General features: G+C 57.9%; 1 protein-coding gene across 1 annotated transcript; it reads left to right on the forward strand.

Moving 5' to 3' along the window:
* Positions 1–3,831: 3,831 nt before the first annotated feature.
* Positions 3,832–17,696, forward strand: LMTK3 (lemur tyrosine kinase 3). The gene is given in 16 exon segments (XM_027860564.1): positions 3,832–3,916; positions 4,944–5,077; positions 5,247–5,397; positions 5,662–5,738; positions 6,505–6,623; positions 7,076–7,163; positions 7,474–7,622; positions 8,016–8,100; positions 8,342–8,463; positions 8,547–8,696; positions 9,127–10,147; positions 10,150–11,524; positions 15,613–16,025; positions 16,396–16,525; positions 16,617–16,757; positions 17,593–17,696. Coding segments are annotated over 16 exon segments (4,242 nt in total). The 5' UTR covers positions 3,832–3,846; the 3' UTR covers positions 17,610–17,696.
* The last annotated feature ends 205 nt before the right edge of the window (positions 17,697–17,901 follow it).

The following is a 17,901-nucleotide window of genomic DNA, read 5'->3' on the forward strand; positions in this document are numbered from 1 at the left end:
CCCAGGAGGCATCTCTGCTGAGGTCCATCACACAAACAGTCCTCCTCCTCCCCCTCCTCCCCCTCCAGCTTCCCATTTCCTCTGGGATTTGGGTGTCTAAAACTCAGAATCACAGGCTCTCCTGTGTCCCCTAAGGGGAGCTGAGACTTCTGCTTGAGAGGCATGACTTTGGGGCAAAACTGGCCCACTCAGAGGGCCTCAGAGACCCGAGGAGCCTCCTTTCAGCCTGGAAGGCTCAGCCTCCTGACCGTGGAGCCCAAATGAGAAGCGCCCAGGCCGTGTCCAGCCTTGGTCTTGCCCTCGGAGGAGGCACTTTGCAGCAGCTCTCAGTGTGAATTCTTCCTGACATCCAGCCCAAATCTGCCTAACTTTTCCACTTTCTCCCCTTGACTTCTGGGCCTGTCTGTGAGGACCGGAGAGCAGTCTGATCCCTTCAGATAAGAGGTTCCACGGAGTGATGTTTCGACTTTAGAAGGTAGTCATGTGGGCCAGTGTCCGCTCAGAGGGAGGCTTCCAGCTTGGCAAGTCAAGTCAAGAAGCATTCAGTTTAGCTCCTACTGAGTGCTAGGCACTAGGCTAATCCCCTCAAGAAGCTCCCAGTATAACTGGGGAGATAATCAGCCAACAGCTATGAACAGAAGACACAGACAGAATAGATCACAGATAATCAGAGGGAAGGCACTAGAATTGAGGGGGATCAGAAAAGGCTTCCTGCAGAAGTCCTGGGGATGGGCACAGCCAGAGCGAATGCCTAGAGACAGGAGACGGAGACTCCTGTGCAAGGAAGAGCCAGGAGGCCACAGCCACTGAACCACAGAATACCTGGGGGAGGGCAAAGTGTGAAATTGGAAAAGGACTCTTCCAAGGCTGTTTCACAAAGAGGCTAAAGTTCTTCCTCTCGCATTGTGCCACTTGTCAGGAGCCATCAACCTGCTTCTGATTGGGTACTCTGAGCTCAAGGGAACTAAGTCCCTTTCTCTCTCTGCCTCAGTTTCTCCATCTGTAAAGTGAGTGGATGAAATTCCATGAAATTCCTTTAGGTCCTGCCCAGCTCTGGAACTCTGTGCTTTCTGAATTCACACAAGGAGCCACCATCTTCATCAGACTGGAGGCCAGGAGTCTCCACTTCCATCAGACTTTTCAACCTCCTTCCACCCTACCCCGACTGGCTCCAGTTTCTCCAGATAGCCTACAGCCCATCCTCCCTCCCCACCCCAACCTTGCCTACTCACTGTGCCTCAGTTTCTGCAACGAGGTCTTAGGGTCCCAGGTATCTCATTCACCCCTTGCAATCCCTCACGGAAGCTTTGGACTCTTTGACCAGGATTTTAGCTGGAAGTTTCACCAAGGAAAGCAGAAGGAATCTCTATTTAGGTGTGTGCAAGTGAATGATGAGTGAATTTCTGAGGGATGTGTGTGTATTTATTGTTCAAGTATTTGAGTACCTACAGTGTTACCTGGGTCTGAGGGTGTGATTTAACCAATCAACCAATCAATAAACATTTATTAAGCACCTACTTTGTGCTAGGGATTGTGCTAAGAGACAAAAATGGTCCTACCCTCAAGGACCTTACAATCTAATGGGAGAGACAACAGGCAAACAAAAATAGGTAAAGCAAGTTATATAAATAATAAATAGGAAATAATTAATAGAGAGAAGGCATTGGGATTAAGAGGGTTGGGGAAGGCTTCCTGTAGAAGGTGAGTTTTCATTTGGGACTTAAAGGAAGCCAGGGAAGTCAGTAGTCAGAACAGCCAGGAGGCCAATGTCACTGCATCCAAGATTAAGTGTTGGAGAGTAAGATGTAAGAAAAATGGAAAGGTGGGAGTGGGGGAGGTTATGAGGGGCTTTGAATGTCAAACATAGCATTCTGCATTTGATCTTAGAGGTGACTGAGAGCCACTGGAGTTTCTTGATTAGGGGGTGACATGGTTGGACCTTCGATTTAGGAAAGTCAACATAGTGGCTGAATGGAGGACAGATTGGGACGAGGGAGAAAATGCAAGCAGGCAGACCCTCCCAGCGGATGTTGCAAATAACCCCAGCAGGAGGTGATGAGGGTCTGCACCAGGGTGGAGGCAGTGTCAGAGGAGAGAAGGAGATGTATACAAGAGATGTTACAAAGGTGAAATCGACAGGCTCGGGCACCATATTGGATCTGGGGGTGAGAGTGAGGAGTCCAGGATGACTCCTAGGTGGGGGCCTGAGGGACTGGGAAGGTAGGTGTCCTCCCCAGTAATAGGGAAGATAGGAGGTAGGGGAGGGTTTAGGGGAAAGAGAATGAGTTCTGTTTTAGACATATTGAGTTTAAGGGTCTACTGGACATCCAGTTCAAGTCATCTGAAAGGGTTAGGGTTAGGGTTAGGGTTAGGCGATTGGAGATTCACATTGGAAGTGTGAAATTGGAGGTCCATCAGCAGAGAGATTGGGGCAGGATGGGTAGATTTGAGAATTATGAGCAGAGATGATAATTAAATCCTTGGGAGTGATGAGATCACCAAGGGAAATAGTGTAGAGGAAGAAGAGAAATGGACCCAGGAGGCAGAGCCTTGAGTTAAAGGGCACGTCTGCCTCCATGTGTGATACATGAGTATGTATGTCTGTGATGTGTGCAAGGAGTGGGAAACGTTTTCTACTGGATTATGCTTATACATATAGATCTGTGATGTGAGCACATATATGCTTGTGTGTGTGAATATGGGGGCATATGGAAAATATTTGTGCTGAGTCTGTGGGATCTGGGTGTCTGGTGCGTGTGTGTGTGTGTGTGTGTGTGTGTGTGTGTATGTGAAAGAAAGAGAGAGAAGAGAGAGAAGAAAAGAGGAGAGAGAGGAAGAAAGGAAGAAAAAGAGAGAAAAAAGGAAGGAAGGAGAGAGAGAGGAGAGGAGAGGGAGAAGAAAGAAAGACAGAGAGAGAGGAAAAAGAGAGGAAGAAAATGGAGAGAGAGAGGAGGGAAGGAGAGGAGAGGGAGAAGAAATACAGAGAGAGAGAGGAAAATGGAGAGGGAGGGAGAGAGAGAGAGAGAGTCTGAAGCATGTGTTTGGGCTACGTCTGTGAGAAGTGAGTACGTGCATGATGTGGGAATGAGTATTACTCTATGGTATATCTCTATGACATGTAAGGATGCACATAAAGGCCTTCAGTCTATATGCTATGTGGGAATGTGCATGTCTTGTGTATGTCTGTATGGTGTGTGCATATGTCTGAATGCATGTCTGTCTGGAACGTGTGCATGTGCCTAAGCGTGCATTCTCAGGATGGCTGGTGTGTAATGCAGGATGTGTGTATGAGTGGTGCGTGGATCTGCATCTCCCTCTCTTCTGTATCTATCATTCTCTTCCCCTCCCCGCCCTGGTTGCTGATGCTACCCAGAGCTGGTTGCCATGACAACTCCTCCATCCTCCCTCCATCCTCCCGCCTCCTACCCTTCTCCTGACAGGCTCTCAGCTTCCCCAATCCGGGCTGCCGTCGGGGGCGGGGCCCCCATCCATCTGCCCCCCACCCCCCCACAATCCCACCCTCTCTCCCCCCCACCCCAACCACCCCAGCTCCCTGGCTCCTCTCCTCCGTAGGTCTCTCCCTCCCCCTCATCCGGCTGTCCCTACAGAGAGGGGGGGCCTGTGGCGGCCTGGGCTCATACATCGAGCCCTCCCTCCCCCAGTCCGGTCCCTCCTGTCCCCCTCCCCTGGGCCAGGGGGAGGTCAGGGACGCCTGAGTCCCCATGGCTGGGGGCTGAGGGACCCGTCTCCCCCCCTCCCCTTCCTCCCTCCCCAGAGCTCCGGGGACCCCCCTCCCTCCCCAGCCACCACCACCTCCTCCTCCTCCTCCCTTCCATCTTAGACAAGATGCCTTCCCCCAGCCCCCTCGTTCTCCTGGCTCTCTCTGCTTCCTGCCTGGCCACCCCGGCCCACCCCGGTGAGTCTACTCAGCTGTCCCCTGGCCCCTTCCCCATGGATCTATTTGTTTCCACCCAGCCGTTCATCCCCCAGCTCCTTCTCCCTCACCTGTTTGTCTTGGAGCCAGGGGCCTGGGGTGTGCGGGTAGAGCCTAAGGGGTGGGGGTGGGGTGGGGGGCCCAGCCTTCGGGAGGGTTCAAGTTGGGGGGGCTTTCTTGATAATCTAGAGGTCACAGAAAGCCACCGGCCCAGCTGCCCTAATGCAGAGGCCTTCAAAGGCAGGGTCCAGGACCTGGGGAGGAGATGTCTTAATTTGGATGGAGATGGGCCTGGCCTGCTCCCCTCTTCCCTCTCCCCGTCCGTCCTCTCTTGCCTACCCCAACACAAATAGACACCAGACTAGAGTCTGAGGGAGGATGGGACCTGGGACCTAGGATGGGGAATCTGAATGAAGATGAGGGCCCCCCCCCCACCCCAGTGCTGCCCCCAACCCATTCACCTGGGGAGGCTTGAAACTACAATTCCCATGATGCCTGATGCCTTACTTATGCTCTGCTGACTGGTTACTGGCTCCACGGTACCATGGGAGTTGTAGTCCCCAGATGGACATCAGCTGGGAGGGTGGGAAAGTGGACACAAGATGAAGGGGACAGGGTCCGAGGTGTGAAGGGGCTAGCCTTGACCCCTCCCTGTCCCTCACTAGTCCCCTTCCCCAGAACGTGCCAGCTTCAGCGGGAGAACTGGTGTGTTGGGGGGGAGGGGGAGGCAGGGAAGACCCCTTGCCCCACGGATCCAACTGGGGATCTGTTCGTCTCTGAAACCTGCCACCTGATGAGACCCCAGACCCCGGCTCCCACAGTACCCCTGGCTATTCTGCTGAAGGGCCACTGGCCCCACTGCAGTATGGGAGTTGTAGTTTGTACCTGGGCAGCAGCTGGAGGAGGGTAGTACCAGTGGAAGGAGAAACGTGTCCCCTACCCACCCCTCCGTGGCCGGGGAGCTCTGGCTTCTGACCTTTTCCTTCCTCCTCTCCCCCTTCTGTCCCAGATGGACTGCTCCCAGGCCAGGGTCCCTTGGCTCCGCCCTATGCTGTGGTTCTCATCTCCTGCTCTGGACTCTTGGCCTTTGTCTTCCTCCTCCTCACCTGTCTCTGCTGCAAACGGGGGGATGTTGGCTTCAAGGTGAAGAGGGTGGGGTGCAGAGGCCCCCTGCCCTGCCTTGAGGACCTGAGAGCCTGCGGAAGGGCGCGAGGGTGCTCCTCCTGGAAGAGGGTGGAAGTATCCCGAGGTGGGCAGTGCGGGATCCCTCAGGGCCCCATGCTTACCTCTGTCCTATGCCCTCGGACCCCAGGAGTTTGAGAACCCGGAGGGAGAAGAGTGCTCGGGAGAGTACACCCCCCCCGCGGAGGAGACTTCTTCCTCTCAGTCACTGCCCGATGTCTACATCCTTCCGCTGGCCGAGGTCTCCTTGCCGATGCCCGCTCCCCAGCCTGCCCGGTCAGGTAACACAAAGAAGGAAGGCGATGGAATAGTGCCCAGTGCCTAAGGCTAGAGCCGAGGCCAGCCAGCAGCTGAAGCTGCGGCCGGTCGGGGAGCCAGGGCTGGATTTGGCCCGATAGGAGAGCCTGGGGCTGGCCGGGGAGGGATCAGGAAGATCCTGGAACAGCACAGCTGCTCCTCGGGATTTCTCCTCTTCAGCGGGGTGGGAGGTAAGCAGGGAAGTCCTGGGGGAGTCTGGAGCCCCTCATTCGCTGCCTTTACCTTAGACCTGGGCACCCCTCTGGGCCTGAGCCGTCAGCACCTCAGCTACCTGCAGGAGATCGGCAGCGGCTGGTTTGGGAAAGTGAGTGAGGCCGGCGAGGGCTGGGGTGGGGGTCCCTCCGAGCCCCCTCTGCTCACTCTCCTCTGGCCCGGCATCCAGCTCCTCGCCATCCCGCCTCTCACCACTTACCATCTCTGTCCTGCTGTGCACCTCCGCCTCCCTCCACCCCTCTGTCCCCCATCTCTCCGTGACCCCCATTTCTGATCCCTGTATCTCTCACTTCCCAATCTCTATCCACCTAGCAGGATCACAGGACTTTAGAGCTGGAAAGGCCGATCTAATCCAACCCCTTAATTTTACAAAAGAGGACCTGAGGCCCAGAGAGGTCAAGGAATGTGCCCCATCTCCTGCCTCCTGACCCAGGGCCCTTCCCAGCCTTCCCATTGTCTCTCTGTCCCCCCCCCTTCCCAGGTCAGGGTCCAGCTTCCTTCTCCTGTTCTTCCTCTTCCCTTCCGCTCATCCCATCCCTCCATCCCCTCATCTGTCCGTCAGCTCCTCCCTCCATCCCTCCATCGGCTGCTCTGTCTCGCTGCCCAGCTGTCCACACGTCCGTGTGCCCATCCCTCCATCCGTCCCTCCGTCCATCTGCCTCTCTGCTCGTGAGTCTTTGGCTGGGTGGTGGGAAATGGGGTGGGTCAGTAAATCTTGAGTGCCCACTATGTGCACGGGCATGGGAATGGCATGAGACACGGGGCCGTGAAATTAAGGGGTTTCATGATGGCAGGGGGAGGGGCTGTGGGAGAGGAGAAAGGGAACCTAGGGTGATGGCCACCTCCATCCCACCCAGGTCATTCTAGGGGAGATCTTCGCAGATTTCAGTCCAGCCCAGGTGGTGGTGAAGGAGCTGAGGGTCAGTGCTGGACCACTGGAGCAGCGGAAGTTTCTCTCAGAGGCTCAGCCTTACAGGTAACACGGCTTGAGGGGCCAGGTTCTGGATTCCATGGCTTATGGTGACCAGGGAGCTGAATGTTGGGGATGCTAAGGGCCCTGAGCAGGCAGGGGTTAGGGGGAAGTCCACTGCCCTTCGGAGGGCGGGAGACTCAGTCACACAGGGCAGAGAGCTAGGTGGTTGGGTTCCTGGCTGTGGACAGGGGCTGGACATTTGGATCTGGTCAAGGAATGAGAGCCAGTATCTGGATCCTTGAAATGTTAAGTCTCAGACCTAGAGCTCCAGAGGTCTGGGATGGGGGGGGCGGGCGAGAATTATGTGTACCCTGACCTGCCCCACATCCCACACTGGGCCAGGGCAGGTACATTCAGGCTTTTGTATGCTGGAAGTGGGGCCAAGGGAGCTGCCTGCTGGCCCCAGGGGCTGGTGAGAGCCTCGGGTGCCCCCTGACCCACGGTCTGACCCCTAGGAGCCTGCATCACCCCAACGTCCTCCAGTGCCTGGGGCTGTGTGCCGAGACCCTCCCCTTCCTTCTCATTATGGAGTTCTGCCAGCTGGTGGGTTCCCCTCTTGTATCTCCATTGAGGCCATGCTGTAGAAACTTGGGGGTCCCTGGGGGTGATGACCGACGTCATCCCCCTTCTTGGTACAGAGCAGGAGCCTGGGACCCAGAAAAGTTGGGAGACTGGTCTGTGGTCACACAGCTCCCTCCTCAACTTTCAAAGCATGCAGTTGGCTGACAGTGGGGAGGCGGGCAGGGGCTCTCACTGTCCAGGGACCAGGGCATCTCTCACAGAGATGATTGGAGGGATCTCTGGGGGGGCAGGGGGAACCGGGCTGACCCTGACCCCTTTTCCTATTCACCAGGGAGATCTGAAGCGCTACCTGAGGGCCCAGAGGCCCCCAGAGGGCCTCTCCCCCGAGCTACCTCCCAGAGACCTGCGCACCCTGCAGAGAATGGGCTTGGAGATCGCCCGAGGGCTGGCTCACCTGCATGCCCACAACTACGTGCACAGGTGAGGGGAGCGGGAATGGGAGGGGTAGGCAGGAGAGCCGGGGAACACGGGGTGGGGGGTGGGGGAAGAGAAGAGCGGAGGCAGGAGAGCAGAGGAACATGGGAGGGGGAGGAGTGAGGGTCTAGAGGAGGGGTGAGACTGGATGGAGGCATTGGTTTCAAATTATGTCTTTGATAATAACTAATTGTGTGACCTCAGGCAAGTCCCTTTACCTGGGGCCTCAGTTTCCTCCTTTGTCAAAAGAGGAGGTTGACCTGGGAGGTCTCCAGAGCTCCCCAGGATCTAGGGAGGGATCAGGGGCTTGGGGGGCTGACTCAGGTAGAGATTGGGGGAGGGGTTACGGGGAGGGTGGGGAAGGGGCTTCCTTATTCCTTTCTCCCTTCCCCTTCCCAGTGACCTGGCCTTGAGGAACTGCCTCGTGACCTCCGACCTCACGGTGCGAATTGGGGACTATGGTCTCTCTCACAGCAATTACAAGGTGTGTGGGGGCATGAGGATTTGGGGGATCCCAATCAGGCCCGATCGGGAGCCTGACTTGGGGTCTTGTTTCTTAGCACAGTGCTTGGTACATAGTAGGAGCTTAATAAATGCTGGTTGACTGTCTGACTGACTGACTGTGACCTTGGGCAAGGCCCTTCAGGGCTCCCGGGACTCAGTTTGTTTATCTGTGAAATGGGAGACTTGGACTTGGTGTTCTTGAAGTCCCCCTCCCTCTCCAGGAAGACTATTACCTGACCCCTGAACGCTTGTGGATCCCGTTGAGGTGGGCCGCCCCCGAGCTTCTGGGGGAGATCCACGGGACCTTCATGGTGGTGGACCAGACCAAGGAAAGCAACGTCTGGTGAGCGGCCAGCGGGCGGGCAGGGAGGGGGTGCCCGGCACCCCTTCCGGCCCCTGCTGACCTCGGCCCCGCCACCCCCCCAGGTCATTGGGGGTGACGCTGTGGGAGCTGTTTGAGTTTGGGGCACAGCCCTACCGCCACCTGTCTGATGAGGAGGTGCTGGCTTTCGTGATCCGGCAGCAGCACGTCAAGCTGGCTCAGCCCCGGCTAAAACTGCCCTATGGAGACTACTGGTGAGTAGGGGCCCGGGAGAGCCCAGGGCTCAGCCCCTGTGTCCAGTGACTTAGGAGACCTGACCGTCTGATCTGCAGACCCTCCCTGGGAGGGGGTGCCCTCACACTCCCCCCTCTCTCATCCTCCCCCTTTCTCCTCTTGGCCTTCCCTCTCTCCTGATTCCCAGGTCCCCTGTCTGACCCTGAGCCTCTCTGGCTCTGCCTCTGCCTCTGCGTTAGTTTCCCTGGGTCCCCTCTCTGAGCCGTTCATCTCTCTGGCTCTGATTCTGTTTCCTGGTTTCCCTCTCTGGCTCTGCCTTGGTTTCCCTGGGTCCCCTCTCTGACTTGCTCATCTCTTTGACTCTGCTTCGGTTTCCCTTTCTGATCTGCTCATCTCTCTGGCTCTGCCTCCGTCTCCCGTCTACCTGGGTCTCCACTGGCCCCTTCCCAGGTATGATGTCCTCCAGTCTTGCTGGCGTCCCCCTGCCCAGCGACCCTCAGCCTCTGACTTGCAGCTGCAGCTAACCTACCTTCTCTCTGAACGGCCCCCTAGACCTCCGCCGCCCCCGCCGCCCCCCCCACCCCGGGACGCGCCCTTCCCCTGGCCCTGGCCGGCCCCCCCTGCCCCGCCGAGGCCCACAGCCCTCTCCTCACCCTTCCCCCTCCTCGATGGCTTCCCGGGGTCTGATCCTGACGACGTCCTCACCGTCACTGAGAGCAGCCGCGGCCTCAACCTCGAGTGCCTGTGGGAAAAGGCAAGGCGGGGGGCCGGCCGTGGCGGGGGTGGCGGGGCGGCTGCCTGGCAGCCAGCCTCTGCCCCCCCTGCTCCCCAGGCTGTCCCCTCGAACCCTTTCTATGAGGCCCTGGCCACCCCCAGTGTCCTGCCGGTTATCAGTGCCCGGAGCCCCTCCGTAGGCAGCGAGTACTATATCCGCCTGGAGGATCACGGCTCCCCCCCAGAGCCCCTCTTCCCCAATGACTGGGACCCCTTGGATCCGGGCGTCCCGGCCCCCCAGACCAACCCAGCCCCTGCTGAGGTCCCCCAGCTCGTGTCGGAGACCTGGGCCTCCCCTCTTTTCCCCCCTCCACGGTCATTCCCCCCGAAGGCATCAGGTAGCTTCCTGCTCAGTGGTTGGGACCCCGAGGGCCGGGGAGCAGGAGAGACCCTAGCTGGGGACCCTGCAGAAGTGCTGGGGGAGCGAGGCACAGCCCCCTGGGGGGAGGAGGAGGAGGAGGAGGAAGGGGAAGAGAGCTCCCTGGGGGAGGGGAGCAGCAGCGGGGGGCGCCGAAGCCGCCGGGGCCCTCTCCCCTGCCCTCTCTGCAGCCATGAGGGGCCTTGCTCCTGCCTCCCACTCCAGCGGGGGGAGATGGTGTCTGGCTGGGGGGGCCATCCGGCCCTGGGCTGCCCCAACCCCCCCGAGGATGACTCCTCGCTGAGGGCTGAGCGGGGGTCATTAACTGACCTCCCCCGCCCCCCCCCCCCTCCGCGCCCCCCCCCGCGTTCCTGGCCCCCCTAGGGGGGGCGGCGGCCCCCCCGCCCCCCGGGGGGGGGCCCCCCCCGCCCCCCCCCCCCCTGCCGCCGCCACCTCCCGCCCTGCCCCCTCCTCCTGCTCGGGCTCTCCCAGACCCAGCAGAATCACCCGATGCCCCCTCGGGACTTGGCAGCCCAGGATCCGGCCTCTCGTCTCCGGGCCCCAAGCCGGGGGACAGCGGCTACGAGACGGAGACCCCCTTCTCCCCCGAGGGGGCGTTCCCAGGTGGGGGGGCGGCCGAGGAGGAGGGGGTCCCTCGGCCCCGGGCTCCCCCCGAGCCACCCGACCCGGGAGCCCCCAGGCCACCCCCCGACCCGGGCCCTCTCCCAGGCTTCCTGGTGCAGGTGAGCACAGAGCAGCTCCTGCTGTCCTTGAGGGAAGACGTGACCCGCAACGTGCTGGGGGAGAGGGCAGCCCCAGCAAAGGCAGGGAGGGTCCTTCAGGGCCCCCAGACTGTAGGCCAGGCAGTCCCAGGAAACACGGAGAAAGTCCTGGGCCATGCAGGAAAGGCAGCCCCAGGCAGCAGGGAGACGACGCCAGAGAACGGGGAGCAGAGGCCCCCCGGGAGCGAAGACACAGTGCCGGAGAGTGGGCGCCAGAGGCCCCCCGGGAGCTGGGAGACACTGCTGGAGAACGGGGGCCGGACACCCCCAGGAAGCAGAGAGACAGTGGTGGAGAATGGGGTGCAGGGACCCCCCAGGAGCGGGGAGAAACCGCAGGAGAATGGGGTGCAGAGGCCCCCAGGGAACAGGGAGAAAGTGCTGGAGAATGGGGGACAGAGACCCCCAGGGAATGGGAAGAAAATCCCCGAGTGTGGGGAGCCAGCCCCAGGGATCCAGGAGGAGAGAGCCCTAGGGAATGGGGAGAGGTTCCTGGAGAATGGGGATCAGCAAGTCCCAGGGAGCCCGGCCAGGGCCCCGGGGAACGGCGAGCCAGTCCCCAGGAGTGGAGGGCAGGCTCGAGGGAGCGGGAAGAGAGCCCCACCCGGGCCTGGGAGACTGGGCCCCGAGAATGGGCTCCAAGCTCTGGGGGGCCAAGGGAAGGCCCCAGACGCAGGACCCGCAGGCGGCGGGGGCGGAGGAGCCGCGCCCCCCGGCGAGACGAGGCCGGAGCTGCGGAGGCCGGAGCCAGCTCTTCCCCTGCCCCGGGAGCCAGCGGCACCCGCGGGAGACGCCGGGGACCCAGGCGCCCCGGCCGACGGCGCCGTGGAAACCGGCGGCGACGGGGACCCCCCCACTCTGGGGAGGAAGGGCCCCGAGATGCCTCGGCTCTTCCTGGATTTGGGCCCGCCGCCGGGGAGCAGCGCACAGATCAAAGGTGAGTGGGGGGGGGTGACCTTCGATGCGCTTGGCATGGCCCATCTGTTAGAGACGCCCAGACTCTCCCAGCTGGAGGGAAAGGGTCTCAGAAGGCCCCTTACCTGGCCATTGTCCTGACAAGGTGGTCCTGCATTCTTGGCTTGAAGGCCACCCACTGGGGGAAAGGGCCTCTGTCCAGTCCAGCCGTCAGGGCTCCGATGGACTGGAGAGGTCGAGGAGACCACCCTCCCCTTTACAGAGGACAGTCGCAGGCTAAGGGACTTGCCAGCTAGCATGAGAGAAGGCAGCGGGTGTGGCCACTCTGCCTTTCCTTGTGCCCCTCCTCAGCTGCTCTCCCCTCTCTCTTGTTCTGCCCCAAGGGGCCAAGAAGAACAAGTGGGACCTGGGCTCCCGGGGTGGCGGGGAGCAGTCCCCGAGGTCCTTTCCACTGTAGCTGGGAAGGACTTGGAGGTTCCTGGGATCAGAGATTCTCAGCCAGAGCTGGGCAGAGGGAATTAGGTCAACACCCTCCTTTTACAGATGAGGAAACTAAGGCCCAGGCAGTGAACTAACTCTTCCCAAGGCTGGTTCTTTGGCAGAAGGCATGGATGTGGAGAAGGCTGTAGGGGGCTTGCTGGACACCAGGGAGGAAGTGAGGCTAGTGGGGTTCCCCAAGGATCAACAGCAGGGCAGCTCTGATAGAGGCAGTTACTATAGCAGATGAAAGAGGGTCCAGAAGCATCTGAAGAGGCTGGATCAATAGGCCAAATCCACTAAGATGAAATTTCATAAACCGATAAAATCAACTTCCTATTTACATCGTGGGGAAGGCAAAGCTAGACACAATTCCCGTGACCAAAATCTGAAGGTTATAGTGGACCGCAAGCTTGGTGTGCATCGGTAAGGCTAGAGGCAATTGAGCAGGCATTTATGAAGTATTTCCCACCTGCCAGACACCGGGAGATGCCAGGACAGAAAGGAAATAGGCCCTGCTCGCCCAAAGGGGTCTCTGCTCTGTAGGGAGGGACTGTGCATCTGGGTGGCAGTGTCTAGGCATACGGGCATGCATGTGGACGCTTCTAAGCATAAGTGCATGGAATAGAGGTTGTAAGTGCAAATAATGTATCTGTAATGTAATGCACACGTGTGTGCAACACACATGTAAACATCCATGTAAGTGTGATTTACCTGTAAGCATGTACACGTGTGGTGATAGACATATAAGCACATATAAAATGCAAATAAGTACACATATGCTTACAAGTGTATATAATAGACATGTAAGTTGATACACACACATAAGCACACATGATATACATGTAAGTAGATATACATATAAGTGCATATGTGTATATAATATACATGTAAGTAAATATAAATACAAGTAATATACATGTAGGTAGCTGTGCACATACAAGCACACATGATATACACATAAGTTATATAGCATATATAACAGAATATATAACATTACATATAAGTGCATATCTATAGCAACATATATAAGTGTATATATGCAAAAAGTGTATGTAATATACATAAGTAGATGTAAATATAAGTAACGTACATGTAAGTAGATATACACACATTATATACAAATAAATACATACATGCATATAAATGTATATGATATACATGTAAGGAGATATAACTATACTATACACATAAGTAGATACACACTCTAAATACATGTAATATATATATATAATCACTGTATATAATGTATATAATATATGCACTCATACATACCACTCACACATGCAGATAAGTAACTCCAAGATAATTTGTGAGGAAGGCACGAGTAGAAAAGGCTTCATTAGGGATAAAGTGATGGAACTAAACTTTGGAAGGAAACTTAGGAATTCTAAGATGCAGAGATGAGAGGAGAGTGCATTCCGGGCATGAGGAACAGCCTAGGCAAAGACAAAGTGGTGGGAGATTGAATGTCTTGTGTGAAGAATGGTAAGAAGGCCACGTTGGCTGGGCCATCGAGTGTGTGAGGGAGAGTGATGTATGATGAGGCTGGAAGGGTAGCTTGGGGTCAGGTATTTGATCATAGTACCTGGCACATAAGAACAGATTGATAAATGGTAGTTGACTGACTGACTGATCTTAGAGGTAATCGGCAGATGTTGGCATTTAGTGAGTTGCAGAAGACCAGCTAATCAATGAGGAGACCATCGCAGTGGTCCAGGGGAGAAGTGTTGAGAGACATGGCCTCAGGTGGTGGCTCTGTGAGGGGGGAGATGAGGATACATAGGGGTTTGTTGGGGCAGGTTAAAAAGGACAAGATTTGGTGACCTATTGGATGGGAGCAGGGCAGGGAGTTAAAGTAGGGCGTCAAGAATGACTATTAGGATGGTAGAAGGGAACTTAGAGACCATTAAGTCCATTTTCTTCATTTTACATATGAGTAAACTGAGGCACGCAGAGGTTAAGTGACTTACCTAGGGTCACATAGCTAGTAAGTGTCTGAGGTGAGATTTGAACTCAGATCATATGGACTCCCCAGTCCAGTGCCTCTCAGGAACAGTTCCTGAGGTTGTAAACCTGGGTACCTGGAAGGATGTTAGCACCCTCCTTGGAAAAAAGGAAAATTAGGAGAAGGGCAGGTTGAGGGGGGTAGTTGAGGTTGAGATTCCTAGGGAAGGGAGATCCAGTTCAAAATGTCTAACAGACAGTTGTCGCTGTGGGGCTGGCTATATGAATCAGGGCGTCCTCCGAGAGATGGTGACTGCTTGGTGGGAGCTAACGACATCGTTAAGCAAGAGTCTAGAGAGGGACAGGGAGAGTCCAGGAAGGAACATCACCAGTTAAGGGGGGGTGAGATGGATGATGAGCCAGCAGAGGAGAACCAGGAGAGAGTTGTCATGGGGGAATGGTTGGGGCCTGGGGGTGGGGGGGAGCGCTGCCCTTGGGTAGGTGGGAAGGGAATAAGCCTTATTAAGCACCCCAAGTATTGGGCCAACAACCATTTGATCTTCACAACAACCTGGGCGGTCGATACTATTATCCCCATTTTACAGATAAGGAAACTGAGGCAGATAGAGGTTAAGTGACTTGCCTGGGGGTCACACAGCTAGGAAGTGTCTGAGGCTGGATATGAACTCAGGTCTTCCTGACTCCAAAGAGTTCTCTGCACTGTATTACTCTACCTAGTACTGTGTCCATTTCTGAATGAATGCTACCATTTGGAAATGACATAGACCAATGGGAGAGTATTGACAAGAGGGTCACCAGAATAATGAGCGGGGCCCTGTTGGGGGGTTGGTTACAGAAGCTGGGGGGGAGGGGCATAAGAACTATTTTCCAGTGTCTGAAGAGCTGTTGTGTGAAAGATATTGGATCTGTTCTCCTTGACCCCAGTGTGGATGGCAGTGCTGGGCCTGGAGTCAGGAAGACCAGAATCTGAATCCTGCTTAGCTTACTAAGTGACTGAGGAAGTCATTTCACCTCTGCCTTAGTTTCCTCATCTGTAAAATGGGGGTGATAATAATAGCTCCTTCCTGCCTCACAGGATTGGTATGAGGATCAAATCTGTCAGTCTACAAGGCAGTCAGCAAGCATTTCTTAAGCATCTACTATATGCCAGGCACTGTGCCAAGGTCTGGAGCTGCACATTAAAGCAGAAAGTCAAGGTCTCCCGTCAAATGCTATTGTGTGTGTAAACCTTCGATGTTAGCAGCATTATTCATGGCTAGCCCCGGGAGCCTTGGGTAGGAGTGCAAGCCTTAGGATCCCTTCGCAAGGAGAGCTGCCTGCCCCAGAGTGGGTGAGCTCTGTCGGGGTGGGGAGGGAGCTTTGCTCTGAGAGAAGATGGGCTAGCTGGCCCCCAGGTCTTTCCAGATCGGAACCAGGGTAACGTGTGTGGAAGGGGCAGTGGGAAGAAAGCTTGGAGTCAAATCCTGGGCCTCAATTTCCTCCTGTGTAAAATGAGGGGATTGGACGGGCTTATCTCTGAGGGTCCCAGAAGCCCGACTGGGGTCGGGATGCGGGGACGTGTGTGTGTGTGGGGGGCGGGGAAGGTCGGTCACAGGGGTATCTCTGTCTAGTTCTCTATCTCCCTCTCTCTGGCCCCCCCCCCCCCCCCCCCCCCCCCCCCCCCAGCCAAGCTGTCTCGCCTGTCGCTGGCCCTGCCTCCGCTCTCTCTTACCCCGTTCCCGGGGCCGGGCCCTCGACGGCCTCCCTGGGAGGCTGGGGACGCCGGGGTCCCTGGCGCGGAGTCCGGCGGCCCGGGGGCCTTGGGGCTGGTGGAGGACGGGGAGGACGAGGAGGAGGAGGAGGACGACGGGGCGGCCGCGGGGGAGGGCGAGGAGGCGGCGGCCCGGGGCCCTGGGAGGGGCCGGGCAGCCCCGGTGCCCATCGTGGTGAGCAGTGCCGACGGGGACCGGAGCCGGCCACTCCGGGGGCTCCTCAAATCGCCCCGAGGGGCCGACGAGGCCGAGGAGAGCTTGGAGCTGGACCGGAAGCGCAAGATGGTCTCCTTTCATGGGGACGTGACCGTCTACCTCTTCGACCAGGTGTGCCCCGAGGGGGAGGAGTCAGGGAGGAGTCCGAGGGCCGGCTGGGCGGGAAGGGCGAGGGGTCGACCTGGCGCAGGGCTTGTAGTCCCGGCCCCGGGGTTCAAATGCCTTCCACCCCATACTTATTTGTCTGATCCTGCGCTTAAGCTCTCTGCCTCAGTGGCCTCATCTGTATAGCGAAGGTGTTGCCTCGGATGCCCCCTGAGATCCCTTCCCCGCTGAATAACTGGGGAAGGGGTGGTGGCCTTGGCTATGCCTAGGGTTGGGAAAGTTGGGGAGGGTGCCCCGTGTTAGGCAGGAGGGGTGGTGTGTGCGGTTCCGCTGAGGACGGATGTCCCTCTGACCCGGGCCCGCATGCCTATTCCAGGAGACCCCGACCAACGAGCTGAGCGTCCAGGCTCCCCCCGAGGGGGACCCGGACCCTTCGACACCCCCAGCCCCGCCGACACCTCCCCATCCCCCCAGCCCTGGAGATGGCTTCCCCGACAGCGGCTTCGGTGAGGGGGAGAAGACAATTGGCGGGTGGGGGAAACGGGTGGGGTCGAGCCTGAGAGTTTGAGAAGACTAGATCTCTTCTCCAAAATTTAGGAGGCAGTTTCGAGTGGGGGGAGGATTTCCCCCTGCTCCCCCCACCAGGCCCCCCACTCTGCTTCTCCCGCTTCTCCGTCTCACCTGCACTGGAGACCCCAGGGCCGCCGGCCAGGCCCCCCGACGCCGTCTGCCCCGCAGGTACTTTCTGCTCCGGGACGTGCTGTAGACATGGACGGCCACACAAGCAGCATGGGAATGAGGAGAGCAGAGTGGGAGGGCCAGTCTGGCCAGAGCTCACGGAGTAGCGGGCCCTGACCGGGCCTGTGGCTGGCCGAGGGCCTTGATTTTGAGCCTGAAGAATGTCTTGGAGCGGAGGATTGCTGGGCTTGGGGGTGCAGCATGGCTGGGCTAGCTGGGGAAGGATGGGACAGAGCAGTGAGTGTGGAGATGGGGCCGTCCAGGTGAGAAGAGGAAGGAAGGGAGGGTAGGGAGCTGGAGACTAGAGGAAAATCAGCAGGACACCTCAGCTGGCTGGATGTGGGTGAGAGGGTGTGGAAGGAAGAGTCAAAGGTGACGCTGGAACTCACCGAGGAACCACCATGGAGCCTCAGAATGGAAGGGGACCTTACAGATCCAGCTGGGGACGCTGAGGCCCAGAGAGCATAAAATCCTGTGTGCCTTCACAAGCATCAGGGGACAGCCCGGATGGGAGGCAGCGTGGCAGGGCTGGAGGCTCCTCGGGGCAGGGTCCCGAGTTCCCCCGGGTGGGGTGGCCATAAGGAGATAGGGGTGGAGGCCTGGAGCTCGGGAGGAGTCAGGACTGGAGGTATGGGAGGTATCTGGAGTCACGGGGGGAGAGCGCCAGCATGGGGCCAACGGGCTGAGTCTGGGGCCCTGGAGAGATGGCACCAGCTGTCTGGGTGACTTTGAACGTCTTTGACTTCGTCTGAGCCAGTAGGCTGGTTGTCCTCTGCTTCTCTGGCCCAGTTCTCGCCTCCCTCGGTCACCCATCCTTCATCCCTCTTGCCTTCAGGCCCCGTGGAGAACTGATGCCTCGAGGCCCTCACCTAGCGGGCCCCCACCCACCAGGCCCCCCTGAAGAGGGGGTGAGAGGAGACGGAGACAGAGTCACTGAGTTGGGAGAGGCTCCCGAGGCTGGACCCCAGCCCTCATCACCTGGATGCCAATCGGGAGGCCGGGGCCCACTCCCCCCCAGCCCTCCAGAACTTGTTCCCCCACCCAGTGTGCCTCAGCCCCCTGGAGCTGAGTGAGAGGAGGAGGATACCCAGCCCCATCCCCCAGCCCTCAGGACTCACCTGCATCTGGGGTCTGGTCCCAGCTC

This window comes from Vombatus ursinus, unplaced genomic scaffold, assembly GCF_900497805.2.
Source record: "Vombatus ursinus unplaced genomic scaffold, bare-nosed wombat genome assembly UNPS02014198.1, whole genome shotgun sequence".
Lineage (NCBI taxonomy): Eukaryota > Metazoa > Chordata > Mammalia > Diprotodontia > Vombatidae > Vombatus > Vombatus ursinus.